The sequence below is a fragment of the Canis aureus genome, chromosome 16, assembly GCF_053574225.1.
Source record: "Canis aureus isolate CA01 chromosome 16, VMU_Caureus_v.1.0, whole genome shotgun sequence".
Lineage (NCBI taxonomy): Eukaryota > Metazoa > Chordata > Mammalia > Carnivora > Canidae > Canis > Canis aureus.
Genome location: NC_135626.1, coordinates 16,946,272 through 16,962,043, shown reverse-complemented (window position 1 = coordinate 16,962,043; position 15,772 = coordinate 16,946,272). Strand labels below are relative to the sequence as shown.

The 15,772-nt window shown below is 37.9% G+C and overlaps 1 protein-coding gene across 5 annotated transcripts in view; it reads left to right on the top strand.

Moving 5' to 3' along the window:
* Positions 1-6,485, top strand: part of NSRP1 (nuclear speckle splicing regulatory protein 1) — a 54,060-nt gene extending 47,575 nt beyond the window's left edge. For all 5 annotated transcript variants that reach the window (XM_077851896.1, XM_077851897.1, XM_077851895.1 and 2 more), the window contains 4 exons: positions 519-647; positions 2,007-2,214; positions 3,176-3,284; positions 4,907-6,485. In XM_077851896.1, the coding sequence (XP_077708022.1) occupies positions 519-647; positions 2,007-2,214; positions 3,176-3,284; positions 4,907-5,951 (1,491 nt within the window). In that variant the 3' untranslated portion in view covers positions 5,952-6,485. The remainder of the gene's footprint in view (positions 1-518; positions 648-2,006; positions 2,215-3,175; positions 3,285-4,906) is intronic.
* The last annotated feature ends 9,287 nt before the right edge of the window (positions 6,486-15,772 follow it).

Here is a 15,772-nt window from a genome sequence, read left to right as displayed (position 1 = left end):
GATAATACAACAACTTGGAATGTAAATACAGTTACTATCCTCATTTTTTTAGATGAAAACTGAGACACAAAAAGAGTACACAAACTTGCCCAGAGTAGCTAGTAAGTATAGAGCCAGGATTGAAACCCAGGCAGCCTGGCTCCAGACCGGTGTTTATATTTTCAGTCTGAAATGTGATTCATAGAATTTTTATAATATATATCTGATTCACGATCCTCTCTCAAAAAAATTACCTAAGACTTTTTATGTATTAGCTGGCTTATATTTTTTATTTTTTTTTTAATTTTTTTTTTTTTAATTTTTTATTTATTTATGATAGGCACACAGTGAGAGAGAGAGAGGCAGAGACACAGGCAGAGGGAGAAGCAGGCTCCATGCACCGGGAGCCTGACGTGGGATTCGATCCCGGGTCTCCGGGATCGCGCCCTGGGCCAAAGGCAGGCGCCAAACCGCTGCGCCACCCAGGGATCCCCATGGCTTATATTTTTTAGACATGTTTGTTTGTTTGTTTATTTTAGACCAAACTAGAAATCCAGAAGGCCCTTGCAGAAGATTCCACTGTATATGAATATGACAGTATTTATGATGAAATGCAGAAAAAAAGAGAGGAAAATAATCCTAAATTGCTTTTGGGAAAAGACCGAAAGGTTTGTATCTGAAAATACAAATTTATTTGACCTTAACTGTATTTTAAAGATTTATTTCTTTATTTTAGGGTATCTGCATCTGCAAGTGAGAAGGGAAGAGGGAGAGGGAGAGAATCTCAAGCAGATTCCCCATTGAGTGCAGACCCTGACACAGGGCTTGATTCTCACTACCCTGAGATCATGACCCGAGCTGAAATCAAGAGTTGGATGTTTAACTAACTGAGCCACCCAGGCACCCCTTGACCTGAATTTGTTGTTGTTGTTGTTGTTAAAGATTTTATTTATCTATTTGAGAGAGAGAGATAGCAAGAGAGCGCATGAGTCCGGGACAGGGAGAGGGAGAAGCCAGCTCCCCACTGAGCAGGAAGCCCAACATGGGTCTTGATCACAGGATCCCAGGACCACGACCCAAGCCGAAGATGGCCGCCTAACCAACTGAGCCACCAAGCACCCCTTGACCTACATTTTATATCAATCATATTTTAGCATGAGGATGATATGAGGAAAAGCTTTCAGGTATTTAAATTGTGAAGAGCCCCCAGTTCCAGATGATATAGATTTGATTTAGAACCCAGGAAGCCCTAGGTTTAGTATCCTACTAAAGTGAATAAATTATCTAAGAATAAAAGCAATAAGTTTTCTTACTTGCTTTAACCCCTTCACAAATTTTTTAAATTTTTTTCTTGAAATTTTTTTTCTTAGAAAATCTTTATATTAATAACTCCTCTTTTCATATTTTATGCTTTATCATCCTCTCATCTCAGTTCAGATTTTCTATCACTTTTTCTTTCACAAACATAGATTTTTAAAGATCTTTGCATTTTATAGTATGTACAAGTAGGGTGCTGGTGTAAAATTGCCACTATTTTTTTTTTTTTAAGTAGGCTCCACATGGAGCCCAGTGTGGGGCTTGAACTCACGATCCCAAGATCAACACCTGAGCTGAGATCAAGAGTTGGACGCTTAACTGACTGAGCCACTCGGGCACTCCCCACTCTTCTTTTAAATAACCGTATATCAACTAATGTGAAAATCTAGTAAAAACCTTTCTGATTCACTTATCTATTGAAGTACTCAGAACAATACCTGTAAAAAGGATGAAAACACAGTGGAAAAATTACTTAGTTTGAAATTTTAAAAAAGTAAAATGGCATTTTGAATAATTTCTGTCTTTACACTTAAATTTTTATTGAAAAGACTTTTAGTTTCAGCCTTGCTAGTAAATTTATATTGAATTTTGAGAGGATGAGGATCCCACTTATTTGGATTAGCCATTTTTATCTTAATTCATGATTAAAAATAGAATATTCTTAATTTTTATTTTTTATTCTTCCTAAGTAATCTTATTTTTCCCCCTAGCCCAAGTATATTCACAACTTACTAAAAGCAGTTGAGATCAGAAAAAAGGAACAAGAAAAGAGAATGGAAAAGAAAATACAAAGAGAACGAGAAATGGAGAAGGGAGAGTTTGATGATAAGGAGGCATTTGTGACATCTGCTTATAAGAAAAAACTGCAAGAGAGAGCTGAAGAGGAAGAAAGAGAGAAAAGGGCTGCTGCACTAGAAGGTGAACTGGAAGAGGGAGGAGGGGAGAAGGAAACAAGCAGCAAAATTCTGCCCTGTGGTTTAGCCATGTGCTCTGTCCCTGAACTCCTAGATGATAATGTTATGGTCCTCATTTATGTGTATGAATTCAAGATGTAGTTATGATATTCTGTAGTATTATAAAACAGAAAAGATGATGACTGAAAACACAGCTGCACTCTCAGTAACTATTACTTCTACTGGACTTTTCACAACTCTCCTTTTATTGCTTAAAACTATGGTTGTTACAAGTCATTGCCTTAGAAAATGATTCCAAATATAAAAACCTTTGTTACAAGGCACAACACCACAATATTTGTCAGAAACAATATAAACTAAGATTTAAATCCAACTTGTATTTTCTGGGTTTAGAAAACTAGAATAACATCACTCAAGGATGGGCATTTAGAAAAAGAATAACATTAATTCAAGAAATAACAGAAGATGTGCAGGAGCCAAAGAATGTCTTAGTACTTTATTTCAGTATTTTCTACTCATGGTCATTTCTCAAGATCTAAGTACATTGTGTTCTTTTAAATAGCTTAATTGGCAAATATTCATCAATTTTAAATAGAAGAAAATTAAACCTATAATATTATGTCTAACCATGTACTGGGTATTCATCTAGAATACCAGTTTATATGTTTTCTGTGAAAGACCACATAAATATTTTAGGCTTTGTTTACCATATGATTTTTGCTAGAGCTACTCAGTTCTGCCTTTCTAAGGCAAAAGCAGCCTTAATAAATGAACAAGGCTACATCCGATAAAATTTATTTACAAAATAATATAGGCCACATTTGGCCTGAACGCTGTAGTTTGCCAACTACAGATCTAGAGAGTAGTTTTATACACTCTGTATGTTACATTGTCTACACCATAAAATTGAACTGTGTTGTGCCTTGTTGAATATTTTCCTCTCGCTTTTGCCTTCCCTCTCTTAGCACGTTTGGATGTAACCAAGCAGAAAGATCTCAGTGGATTTTATAGACACCTATTAAATCAAGCAGTTGGTGAAGAGGAAGTACCTACATGCAGCTTTCGTGAAGCCAGGTGAGACATGGCATATGGAATATTAGAAGAAAGAAGAAAGATTCTGTTCATGATCTATAATTGTGGGATCATTTTAACCCTTTGAAAGATAGGGGATTACAGCATTGCATATTGTGTTGTCAGTTAAACCTGATCTAATTGAATTGCTAGGGATTTATACTTTCTTAATTAAAAACCTGCAGATTTAGTTCAAATATTTCTATTCTGCAGTAATCCTACAGGTATTTTCAGATAGTATATAGAATAAGTGGTTTATTTTCGTAAGTAGAACATGGCATCTATAAAACATAAGATTCACGTATCAAGGGCTAGAAATGTACCACCTAATAATGTAGCCACTAGGCACATGTAGACTGTTGAAGACCTAAAATTTTGGTCATAGTAGCCACATTGTAAGTACTCAGTTGCCACATTTGGCTAATGGCTACCATATTAGATGGCACAGATATGAACATTACAATTTCTGTAGATATGTCCATTAGCACTGACATAGAAAGTAAGTATTGGAGGGGTTTTTTGGATAAAATCATATTGTAAGAATGGTGAAATGACTGTTATAGGTATATAGCTAAAGGTAAAGGGGAGAATTTGTCCTGAGCTCATATCTGAGTAAATGGTTTTTTGGAGCAGAAACCTCAGATTAGAGGATCTAAGTCTGTATTGCTGCTGAAGGAAAGAGGGGAATTATGACTAAAGAGACGGAATCAGATTTATACTTTGCTCTGCCAAATGCTGGGTTTGATTACAAAATTGATGAAAATTATAAGTCTTAGAAAGTATATTTGAAGAGAGATTTTTGAATGGAAAAAGAATTTCTATTAGAGTTTTATCAGGAATAGTTGTGAGGCCAGCCATGAAACTCCATAATGTCATTTGGTAGTTGTACTTTTCTTGGAGTCTAATAATAGAATTTCTAACTATTAGATAATCCTTTAGCCCAGACAATTCTGCCAGCAATTCCCAGAGAACCACAGTTGTTCTGTTAGTATGATTATTAAGTAATCCATAAGAATGAATGTGTGATTGATGTAAATAAATTAGCCACACTTATCAGTTGGGAAAATGTAAGTTATGTAAACAATTTTTAGTGTTAGTGATTGTAATCAGGTGGATTCACAAATTCCCATTTTGTTGTGATAGGTGCCAAAGGGTTATATCAGGAAGGTTGTGCTTTTTTAATCATAAGAGATTATTTAGTGATATTTAGAATTAGATTTCACTGTGAAAAAAAATCATCTTTACTTATTTTGAGGACTATTTTTAAATTTTTTAAAGAGAGAAAAATCCAGCAAAGAGCTGCAACTTGAGCTTCATGTTGTGAAAATAGTACTTAGATCCAGAATATATCTTACTTTTCCCAATTATTCTTTGTCATGTCTATAAAAATGTTAATGCCTGAAGGTTCTAGTGGTCCAATACAGAAAGCCTGATTTTCTCTCTTTCACTTCTACCTTTTTCTGAAAATATTCTGAATGGTTAGAAAATACTAGTTGGCAAATGTTTACAAGTTAAATAGCACCTTTTGCATTTAGTAGTTGTATAGGTTTAAGTATTGAGAAAAATTGCATGAACACTTCATGTGCTTACTTCAATGATAATGTGGCATTTTGTGTTGTTTTAAGGTCTGAGATAAAGGAAGAGAAATCAAGGGGTTATTCTGATGAATTAAGTTCAGAGAACAGAATAATACCACGTGAGAAATGCAGTCTCCAAACTGTTGTGCAAGTAGGGGAAAACCCAGATGCAGACAGTGACTTTGATGCTAATAGTGAGGATGATGAAATGGAAGAAAATAATAAAGTGAACTGCAGAAGGAAAAAAATCACAGAGACTTCTGAGAGTGACTCCAAGCATCAGAGGCACTCCCCATCTTCTAGTGAAGAAAGAGAGCATGGTATCAAATGCCATACAAAAAGGTCCAAGTCAAGAGTTCATGAGAAAAGGGAAGATCAGCACCAAGAGAGACAATCCAGGGATCATGAGAACTATTACACTGACCGTGATTACCGAAAAGAAAAGAAGGATTCCCATAGGCACAGAGATGCTGGTCATAGAGATTCCCACTGGAAGAGGCATGAACACGAAGATAAACTGAGGGGAAGAGACCAAAGAGAAAGAAAAGACAGAGATTGGAAAAGGGAGAAATACTCCCTAAGAGAACAAGAAAGAGATAGACAACGAAATGAACATGACCGACACAGTGAGAAAGGAGAAGAGAAGGAAGAGAAAAGCAAAGAAAAGGAAGAGCATATGAAAGCAAGGAAAGAAAGACATGAAAACAGTGATAAGTACAGAGATCGAGAACAACAAGAAATAAATGTTCAATCTTCAGGAAGAAACCGAGACAAAAAAGAAAGCAGCCCAAATTCTAGGGCAAAGGATAGGTTTTTTGACCGGGAAAGATCCAATAAAATGAGAAATACGGAAAAGGACAAAGAAAGAAACTCAGAGAAACCCTCCAGTTCTGAAACATCACTGGGAGCAAAACACAGACTCACAGAGGAATGTCAAGAGATGGGCAAAGAACAAGAGAAACCACATGAGGTGGGGAACAAGTTTGCAAAGCGAAGCAATGAAGAAACTGTAATGTCAGCTAGAGACAGATACCTGGCCAGACAAATGGCACGGGTTAATGCAAAGACATATATTGAAAAAGAAGATGATTGATAACTACCCAAGTAGACCTGTGAAAGCACAGAAGATTATAACTCCTGGAACATGCTGTGTGAAGGTATAAAGGAGTGTGTTAACAGTGGTTGAGAGGCTATTTTTTAATATATTTCCAAAATTTATTTTTGGTTTAAGTAAAAAATAAGTCCTTTTATCTTGAATATTTGAATGAGTTGATACATATTTATTTAATTATCAATACCTGGTTGTATTCAAACAACTTCAAGAGTGTTAAATCCCTGTAGTTACTTAATGAGGAAAATGGGCTCCACTATAACCATTAAAAAATAATTCAAACAACTCTCCTAATAATGTTGGTTTTGTTGCAAGAGGTATTACTTTTATAAGTACTGTATTCTGGATAAAAATATGTGGATTTGAACAATAAAGTAGAAACTGTTGCTGTACTTTGTGTTCTGAAATTTGTGTTAATGTATAAAATAGGGATCATACATCTTGTCGAGTAACTTCTAGCTCACAGCATATTTGGCTTAAATGCAAATAAAAATAGTGATGTGTTTGTACATTTAATTTGTGCTCATATTTTATTTTAAAAGTATGTCCTTAATTTATGCCACAATTCCTTTTTTATTTTTTAGTTAAAAATCACTTTAATTCTGAAACCCTAGCAAGTTGGTAAATTAGTTATATTATTTCAGTCAGTTTTAGCTAAGGATGAAAAGATGGAGACATTTAATCTAAATGAAGTTAGCTAAAGATCCAGGTAGCCTATTTAAGAGCCTCTCTTATTAAAAAAAAAAAAAAAAAAAAAAAAAGAGCCTCTTATTTTATGTACTCTAATAAAGAACTTAACATTTGGAGGCACCTGAATGGATCCATCACTTAAGTGCCCAACTCTTGATTTCAGCTCAGGTCATGATCTCACAGTTGTGAGATCGAGCCCCATGTTGGGCTCGCACTGGGTGTGGAGTCTGCTTAAGATTCTTGCTCTTCTCTGCCACTCCCCCTATATTCTCTTTAAAAAAAAACAAAAAAGAATATTGGCTTTTAGAAAAGAAATTATATTAAGGATCAAATCTAGTATTCATAAATCATTTTATTAAACCTTTAAAGCCAGGGCGCGTGGGTGATTCAGTGGTTGAGCGTCCACCTTTGGCTCAGGTTGTGATCCTGGGGTCCTGAGATCAAGTCCTGCATTGGGCTCCCTGTGGGAAGCCTGCTTCTCCCTCTGCCTATGTCTCTGCCTCTCTGTGTGTCTCATGGATAAATGAATAAAATCTTTTCTAAAAAATTTAAAAATAAAAATAAACCTTTAAAGCCAAAAAGGAAAGTAACAAGAAATTTAATGCCTGTATCTCTTGACTGACACATTAATTATCAGTTGTATCCTAATAATTTAAAATAGATCAGTGATGGGGCACCCACATGACTCAGTCCATTTAGCATCTGCCTTCGGTTCAGGTCATGATCTCAGGTCTCGAGATTGAGCTCCGTGCTGGGTTCGTACTCAGTGAGGAGTCTACTTCTCTCTCTGCCTTTGTGTGCGTACTCTCTCCCAAATAAATAAAATCTTTAAATAGAAATAAAATAGATTGGTGACAAACACTTAAAAAGCACTGATTGCAGGTACATAGAGTGATATAATGTAACTGAAAAAGTTCAGGTGAGGTGGTAGAAGGACCACAAGTGACAGGCTGGCTAAAAATCTTCAACCTCTGTAGGGAATATGGTTCCTTTGTTGGGGTTGTTATAACTATAGCTGTGTATTGGGAACATAGTATGTAAGACAGAGTCAAGGAGGGAGAAGACTGGAGTCCCAAGAGTTCTAATAAGAAACTCGATTCCTTTCCCCCAGAAGTTCAGAGATTTTCACAAGCAGCCTAGATGTTTTAGATAGGAAAAGCTATATATATTACTTTTTTTTTTTTTTTAATTTATGATAGTCACAGAGAGAGAGAGAGGCAGAGACACAGGCAGAGGGAGAAGCAGGCTCCATGCACTGGGAGCCCGATGTGGGACTAGATCCCGGGGCTCCAGGATGGCACCCTGGGCCAAAGGCAGGCACCAAACCGCTGCGCCACCCAGGGATCCCTATATATTACTTTTATTTATTAACAAAATTTGACATAACTCAGGGGTGAACTACAAATTAAGGGTTTTCTCTGATCTCCAGATAGATGTTTTTGCATCTCTGGCATTCATATTACCCTTTTCTGAGTACAGTATCTTGGTTTTCCCTTGGGAAAATAACCCCCTTCACTACTTAATCTTGTGATTCAAAAGGGGTTGAAAAGGCTCCAGGAAAAGGTATGTGACTTAAGCGAGGCCACTTCTGATGCTGTCAGACTTAAAGAGATGTTTTCCACTACCATTGTCGACTTCAAAGATTGAGGTGAGTCCAGAATTCTGTGGGAGAATGAATGCCTCACTGTTTGACAGGATAAAGCCCACACAAAAGAGTAGAAATGAGTGGAGAGAAGGACAAACACCTGATTACTTTCTACTTTCTGGCTCTAGTTGGTTTTTTTAGATATTTTAAACCAATACTTACCCTGCCTTTTCTTCAAGTTTCAGTTGGATTTCTGGCACTACAGCCAAAAAAGCCCTATTTTATTCGAAGTTCTACTTATGATAAGTACATGGCAGAAGTTACTGGAACATTCGTAATAAACTTCTAAAACTTGTAGCATAACCTGCATTTTTTAAAAAGTGCATATAGGGCAGCCCCAGTAGCTCAGCAGTTTAGCGCTGCCTTCAGCCCAGGGCATCGAGTCCCACGTCCAGCTCCCTGCATGGAGCTTGTTTCTCCCTCTGCCTGTGTCTCTGCCTCTCTCCCTGTGTCTCTCATGAATAAGTAATAAAAAAAATATTTTAAAAAAATAAAGTGCATATAAAGTATATAGTTTAATTGGTTTACACAGGGTGAACAGATCTGGTATAAAAAGAACATTATCTGACCCACAGAAGCTCTCTTCATACCCCTTCCTGGCCCACTTATTACTCCTTCCCCCCCACCTTTTTTTAAGATTTTTATTTGAGAGAGAAAGCATGAGCTGGGGAGGAGCAGAGGGAGAGGGACAAGCAGACTGCTGAGCATGGACCCCAACGTGGGGCTTAATCCCATGACCAATGAGATCATGACCTGAATGGAAACCAAGAGCCAGATGCTTAACTAACTGAGCCACCACCCAGGCACACCCTGCCCCCTGCCTTTGACTTAACACTATAGATTAATTTTTCGTGTTTTCTAGATTGTACAGTATTTATGCAGTCTACTATAGATGGACATTATTTCCTATTTGGGGTTATTATGGAATATACTTGTAGGAGCATTCTGATCCTTGTCTTCTAGTTTGCACATAAATATGTTTTGGTTAGGTATTTCTTAGGGATAGAATTGCTGATCCATAGGTTAGGAATATGTTCAGCTTTAGTAGATAACTATCAATAAATTATACAAAATATACTTCACCAGTGTATGAGACTTCCAGTTATTCCACGTTCTTGCTTACACTTGATAATTGTTTACCTTTTGTCTTTCGAGTTTCATCGTTCTGTTGGTATATCTCATGGTTTTGAGGTTCTTATGGCTGTTGTGTTAGTATTTGAATATCTCCCTTTTGGTTTTAATTTATTTGAGCGAGAGCGAGCGTGTGCCAGAGAGCATGAGTAGGGGGTAGGGATAGAAGGAGAGGGAGAAGCAGACTCCCCACTGGGTAGAGCCCACTGTGGGGCTCAACCCCAGGACTCTGGGATCATGACCTGAGCCAAAAGCATATGCTTGACTGAGCCACCCAGGTGCCCTTGAATATCTCCCTTTAAAAAAAAAAAAAAAGATTTTATTTATTCATGAGAGAGAGAGAGGCAGAGACCTAGGCAGAGGGAGAAGCAGGCTCCATGCAGGGAGCCTGATGTGGGACTAGATCCTGGGACTCCAGGATCACTCCCTGAGCCAAAGGCAGACGCTTAACCGCTGAGCCACCCAGGCATCCTAAAATCTCCCTTTTGAAGAGTATGTTTCTTTTGTCTATCTTAGAGGGGCTGGGGCTACATTACCTGCCTTTTTTTTTTTTTTTTTTTCATGACCTAAATGGTTTTTGTTTTGTTTTAAGAAAAGGAGAAAGAGAAGGGGCAGAGGGAGAGAGAATCCCAAGCAGGCTCGACACCCAATACAGAGTCCAACGCAGGGCTCAATCTCACAACCCCAAGATCACCACCTGAGCCAAAATCAAATGTTGGACATTTAACCTCCTTTGCTACCTAAGCACCCTATTCTTTATATATTCTGAGTAGGAATTGTCCTTGTAAGTAACTTGTAACTTCTCCCCTTCAATGGCTTGCCTCTTCACTCTCATAATGGTATCTATTAATGAATAGAAATCTTTAATTGCCATAAAGTTTAGCTTAGTCGAAAGTTAAATAAAATTTAAAAGTTTACTTCCTCAGTTACACTAGATGTTTGAAGAGCTCAATAGCCACATGTATCTAGTGGCTACCATATAGGAAAGTGCAGATTATTATAGAACATTTCTACCATTGTAGAAAGTTCTGGGCAACACTCTTCTAGAAGCATAATGCTTTTAGTTCTACATAATGTCCGCTTTTCACAATTTGATTAACCAGGTACCCAGAATGAATTTTTTATGTAGCGTAATATATGGGGATTAAGATTTTTTTCCCATCTGGCCATCAGATAGACTCACCAGTGAGTGAAAATTTGTTTAAGTAAAAACCACAATGAATACCATTGAACATCCACTGAGAACAGCAAAAATGTTTAGATATAATACCAAGTGTTGTTGAGGGCGTGGAGAGCAATAAAAAGTCGTATATGCTACCAGTGGCAAATGAACTTGTAGAACTTTCTTTGAAAACAATGTGGTAATGCTGCGCGTTTTCTGTAACTTGTTTTTTTCCACAGATGCACCAGGAATTTTCATAATAAGTGTTTTTCATCAAACCAGAAACAACCTAGAGTGTCTATCAGTAGTAAATAAATCTGGTATATATATTTGCACAATAAGACCTACACACAATTGGGATGAATTTCACAGTATTGTAAGTAACATAAAGTAACTTGCATAGTTATTTTTAAAACAAGCAAAATGGTATGGTATAGAAATACCGTGGGTAGATAATAAAAGAAAAAAGCAAGGAAATGATTGTTAAAGTCAAGACTCATGATGCAGGAGAGGTACACACAGGCTTCTAGATGCTGGCAATATTCTATTTCTTGACTTGGATGGTAGTTATTCTGTATGGATAATACATCTCACAACATTTTTGTAATCTTAAAATTTCTAATTTATGAGTCAAAGAAACTGTTAGCCATCCTGGTTAATTTTAGTCATTTCTACAGGAAGAATCTATAGAAATATTGATTATTTAGCTTGTGCACAGGGCAGCAGTATTTGATAATGTATGATTTGAAATTGTATGAATTTGAAACTCATACAATTACTATCAATAAGTAATTCATTAAATTTATTGATAGATGGGGGGACAGTTTGCCTTTTTTAAAAAAAAATTAATTTGTGAGAGACACAGGCAGAGACATAAGCAGAGGGAAAAAGGAGGCTCCCTGCGGGGAGCCTGATGTGGAGTTGATCCCAGGACCCTAGGATCATGAACCGAAGGCAGATGTTCAACCACTGAGCCACCCAGGCACCCTAGATATGTGGCTTTTTAAGATTTTATTTATTTACTGGGGAGAGGAAGAAGCAGACTCCGTGTTGAGCAGAGAGCCTGACATGGGCTCAATCCCAGGACCCCGGGATCATGATCTGAGCTGAAGGCAGATGCTTAACTGACTGAACCACCCAGGTGCCCCTAGATGGATATTCTTTTAAATATATGAGATCCAGAGGGCACCTAGACGGCTCAGTTGGTTAGACGTCCCAATTCTTGGTTTTGGCTCAGGTCATGATCTCATTGAGCCCTGCGTCAGGTTCTATGCCCACCAGGGAATCTGCTTAGGGGTTCTCTACCTCTGCCCCCCTCCTCTCTCTCTCCCTCTCTCTCAAAAAAATAAATCTTTTTAAAAATAAATAAGATCCTGGGGATCCCTGGGTGGCTCAGCAGTTTAGCACCTGCCTTCGGCCCAGGGCATGATCCTGGAGTCCCGGGATCGAGTCCCACATCGGGCTCCCTGCATGGAGCCTGCTTCTCCCTCTGCCTGTGCCTCTGCCTCTGTGTGTGTCTCTTATGAATAAATAAATAAATAAAATTGTTTTATAAATAAATAAATAAAGTCCAAAATAATATACCTTAAAGAAATTTTATGAATTGATAAGTGGCTGTTCCTCTGACTCCATTTTCAACAATACATAAATAACTCAAAATGTTTTCATTTTCCTTCTCTCTCCCTTTGTTGATTCTCACTCCAATCACATAAAATAGTAGTGCTGTTTCATGATAACCATGCTCATATATACTGGTTGCTTTGCTTAGAACACCACCTATGTTTCTACCCAACTCCTTATTTTTAAAACTGAACTAAAGTGTTCAGAGAGCCACTCCTAATACTCCTCTTTGTTTTAGCAACACCTGTTTCCTTTGTATTCTGTGCATTATGATAGTGTGTTAGTTGTTGGAGGGCAAAGATCCAATGTCAACTTTGTATGCCCAGTGCCTACTATAATGCAAAGTTTTTGTTTCTTTTATCTTAATATCCCATAAACATTTCTTAAAATTAGAATTTTAAAACTGGAATGACCTTAGACATCATCTAATGTAGCCCTTCCAATTTAAAATGTTTTTAATACACTATGACATCATATTTAAGTCTTTTTTAAAAAAGATTTTATTTATTCATGAGAGACACAGATTAAGAGAGAGAGACAGAGACCTAGGCAGAGGGAGAAGAAGCAGGCTCCTTTCAGGGAGCCCGATGTGGGATTCAATCCTGGGAATCCGGGGTCACGCCCTGAGCTGAAGGCACTCAACCGCTGAGCCACCCAGGCATGCCTATGACATCATGTTTAAGAGCTGAAACTTGGAGGTCTAGGGTCCACTAGTTACTACCTGCATAACCTCGGACAAATTAAGTTCTCTAAGCTTCGGTCTCATTTGTAAAATGGGAGTAATAAAAGTGTGTCTTTGGGGCACCTGGCTGGCTCAGTCAATGGAGCATGCAGCTCTTAATCTCAGGGTTCTGAGTCTGAGCACCACGTGGGGTACAGAGATTACTTAAAAAAAATAAAAAACAGTGGTGTCTTTCATAAGATTGATGTGAGAATTGCTTGAAACAGTGCATGCAATGCTGTGTCCAACATTAGTAAGCACACAATAAATATTAGTAATATTGTTACTACTCATAAGGAGATGGGGCCAGTGAAGTTGAGTGACTAAGGTTACTTAGTTTGGTAGTTGCTGGGAAAGGACTTGAGCCCTTATCTTCTCAATCCTGTCTGGTTGTACTTTGCATTGGTGCAGGGAATTTTTTTGCTTTTGGAGAAATAGATGACAGTCACACAATGGAAGGAACGAGGCCAAATGAATGACATGAAATATGACATATTTTCATACATTTATCAAATTGAGGGCTATGTGTCATGTGTTAGATTCTTGTTCATTGTGTTAAGAAGACAAAGCCTAAAAGAAGAAATAATAGTTTATTATCAGGCAAGGTTGTGGATTGGGAAAAAGAATTTAGACATATGCTTAAGTTTCTCCCTTGGAAGTTGCTTTCTTTGTCCAAGCTCTGCCCACTTCATTATACACTAATCCCCTTCCTTGCTTGGCCCCTTAAGAAAATATGATGTTTTTTTAAGGTTATAATTATAACTATGAATGTAAACTGATCCTCTCCCCTTTTGATTATCCTTTCCCTAGCAATTCAGTTCATTAAGTGTGCAGGATAAAAGCTGTCATGGCCCAGAGCTGGGTGTCACTAAAACACAGTGAATAACTTATGTAGGAGCAGCCTACACTTTGTGTCAGCCCAAATGAGGGTTGGGGGGGGGGGCGCAGAGTAATTATGAAGAGAGGAGGTCCATGCAAGAGGTCGATTCCAGGTGTGGTCAAGAAGGCATCCATAGGGCAGCCCCAGTGGCCCAGCGGTTGGTTTAGTGCCGCCTTCAGCCCGGGGTGTGATCCTGGAGACCCAGGATCGAGTCCCATGTCATGCTCCCTGCATGGAACCTGCTTCTCCCTCTGCCTGTCTCTGCCTCCCCCGCTTACCCGTCATGAATAAATAAACAAAATCTTAAAAAAAAAAAAAAAAAAAGGCATCCATAGCATGAGTGTCAGCGGTGACTGCCCAGCATGAGTGGTCAGCCTGAGCAAGGTGAGAAGGGCATTCGTTCAGTGCACAATCCCAGTGTGAGGTGTCAGAACCTGATTGAGATAAGGAGAGGAGCAGTAGAATATTGCTTACATTCAGGGACACCAATCAAATAAGTAAATATATTCAGGATAATGGGAGCCAGGTTTCTCATTGTCCTAAAGGAGTCATAAAGAGAAAAAAATTGAGAGAGACTGTTACAGCGTTGGATTAGAACTGGAGATAACTGCTATGAACTCAGTTTTCACAGTAGAGATCGAGAAATAATTATGGATGCCTGTGTGTGTGCGCACAAATATGCACATGCACACACATGCTTTTGTTCTGTCCAATGAGAGACTTGGAATCAGGGACAACCCACTATGATCATATCTACCCCCTAGACCTTGGTTTCTAAATACATTCTTCACTAAAATGAACCAGGGCTTCTTGAAGGAAAGGCTGTCACAGGGAAAGTACAAGATGATCCTGGAACATCTTATTCCAGAAAGGAAGGAAGTGTTCTAAATGATGAGGACATGCCAAAGGGACAGAAACGATATTGCCAGGACTCTCACTGGCTAAATAAGGGATCATTTGAGCATCAAAATTAATGATTACAGCCCACTGAACAAAATAGGAATCCATAAAACAAAATAAATGAATAAAAGAGGAGGAAAGGAATATTTGCACAGTCTCAGAATAACACTCCCTACAAAATACTAATTAATTACAAAAAGAAAAAATTTACAGTGGAAAGCCTGGCAGACACAACCTTATTTGGGTGATTGAAGTTAACACCAATATGGGACAAATCAAATTGTGCTCCACCAGATACAGGAACATGGCATCATTTCCACAATATTTGCCAAAAATACTTAACCTGAATCTAATCATGTGGAATCTATCATCAAATGAAACAAACTGAGGGACATTCTGCCAAATATCTGACTTGTAATCTCCGAAAGTATCAAGGTCATGAAAATCAAGGGAAGACTGGAAATCTGTTCTGGCATGAAGAAGGCAAAAGAGACCTGAAACTAAATGAAAAGTGTGATTCTGGACTGGATCCTTTTGCTAAAAGTACGTCATCGAACGGGGTCTGAGATTAAATGGCAGTGACGCATCAATGTCACTTTCCTGCTTTTGATGGTTCTATTTTGACTATGTAGGAGAATGTCCTTATTTGTTGAAAATTCATCACACATGATTTTCATTTTTGAAATTAGGATCTGTGTATTTAGGCTTCTATGGATGATGATTTTAAAGACAGCATGCAAATAACCTTTGGCCTGGAATCAGAAAACCAAGGTGTAAGTCCTGTCCTGCAACTTTTCAGCTGTGAACTTGAGAGAAGTAATTGACTTCTTTGGGCTTCAGGCTCCTCATCAGCAACACTAGGGAAATAACAACTGTTGTCACCCAGAGCTCTGATGATCATGTGAGATAATATGTGTGAAAATACATTAAAACCTTAGTTTTAAAATTTTACACAAATTACAAGGACTTGTAATAATTTAGCTTTCCTGAAATTTAATATTTCTCATTCTAGGTAGTTTTGATACTAAATATTTGTAAATGATATGCAGTGTTT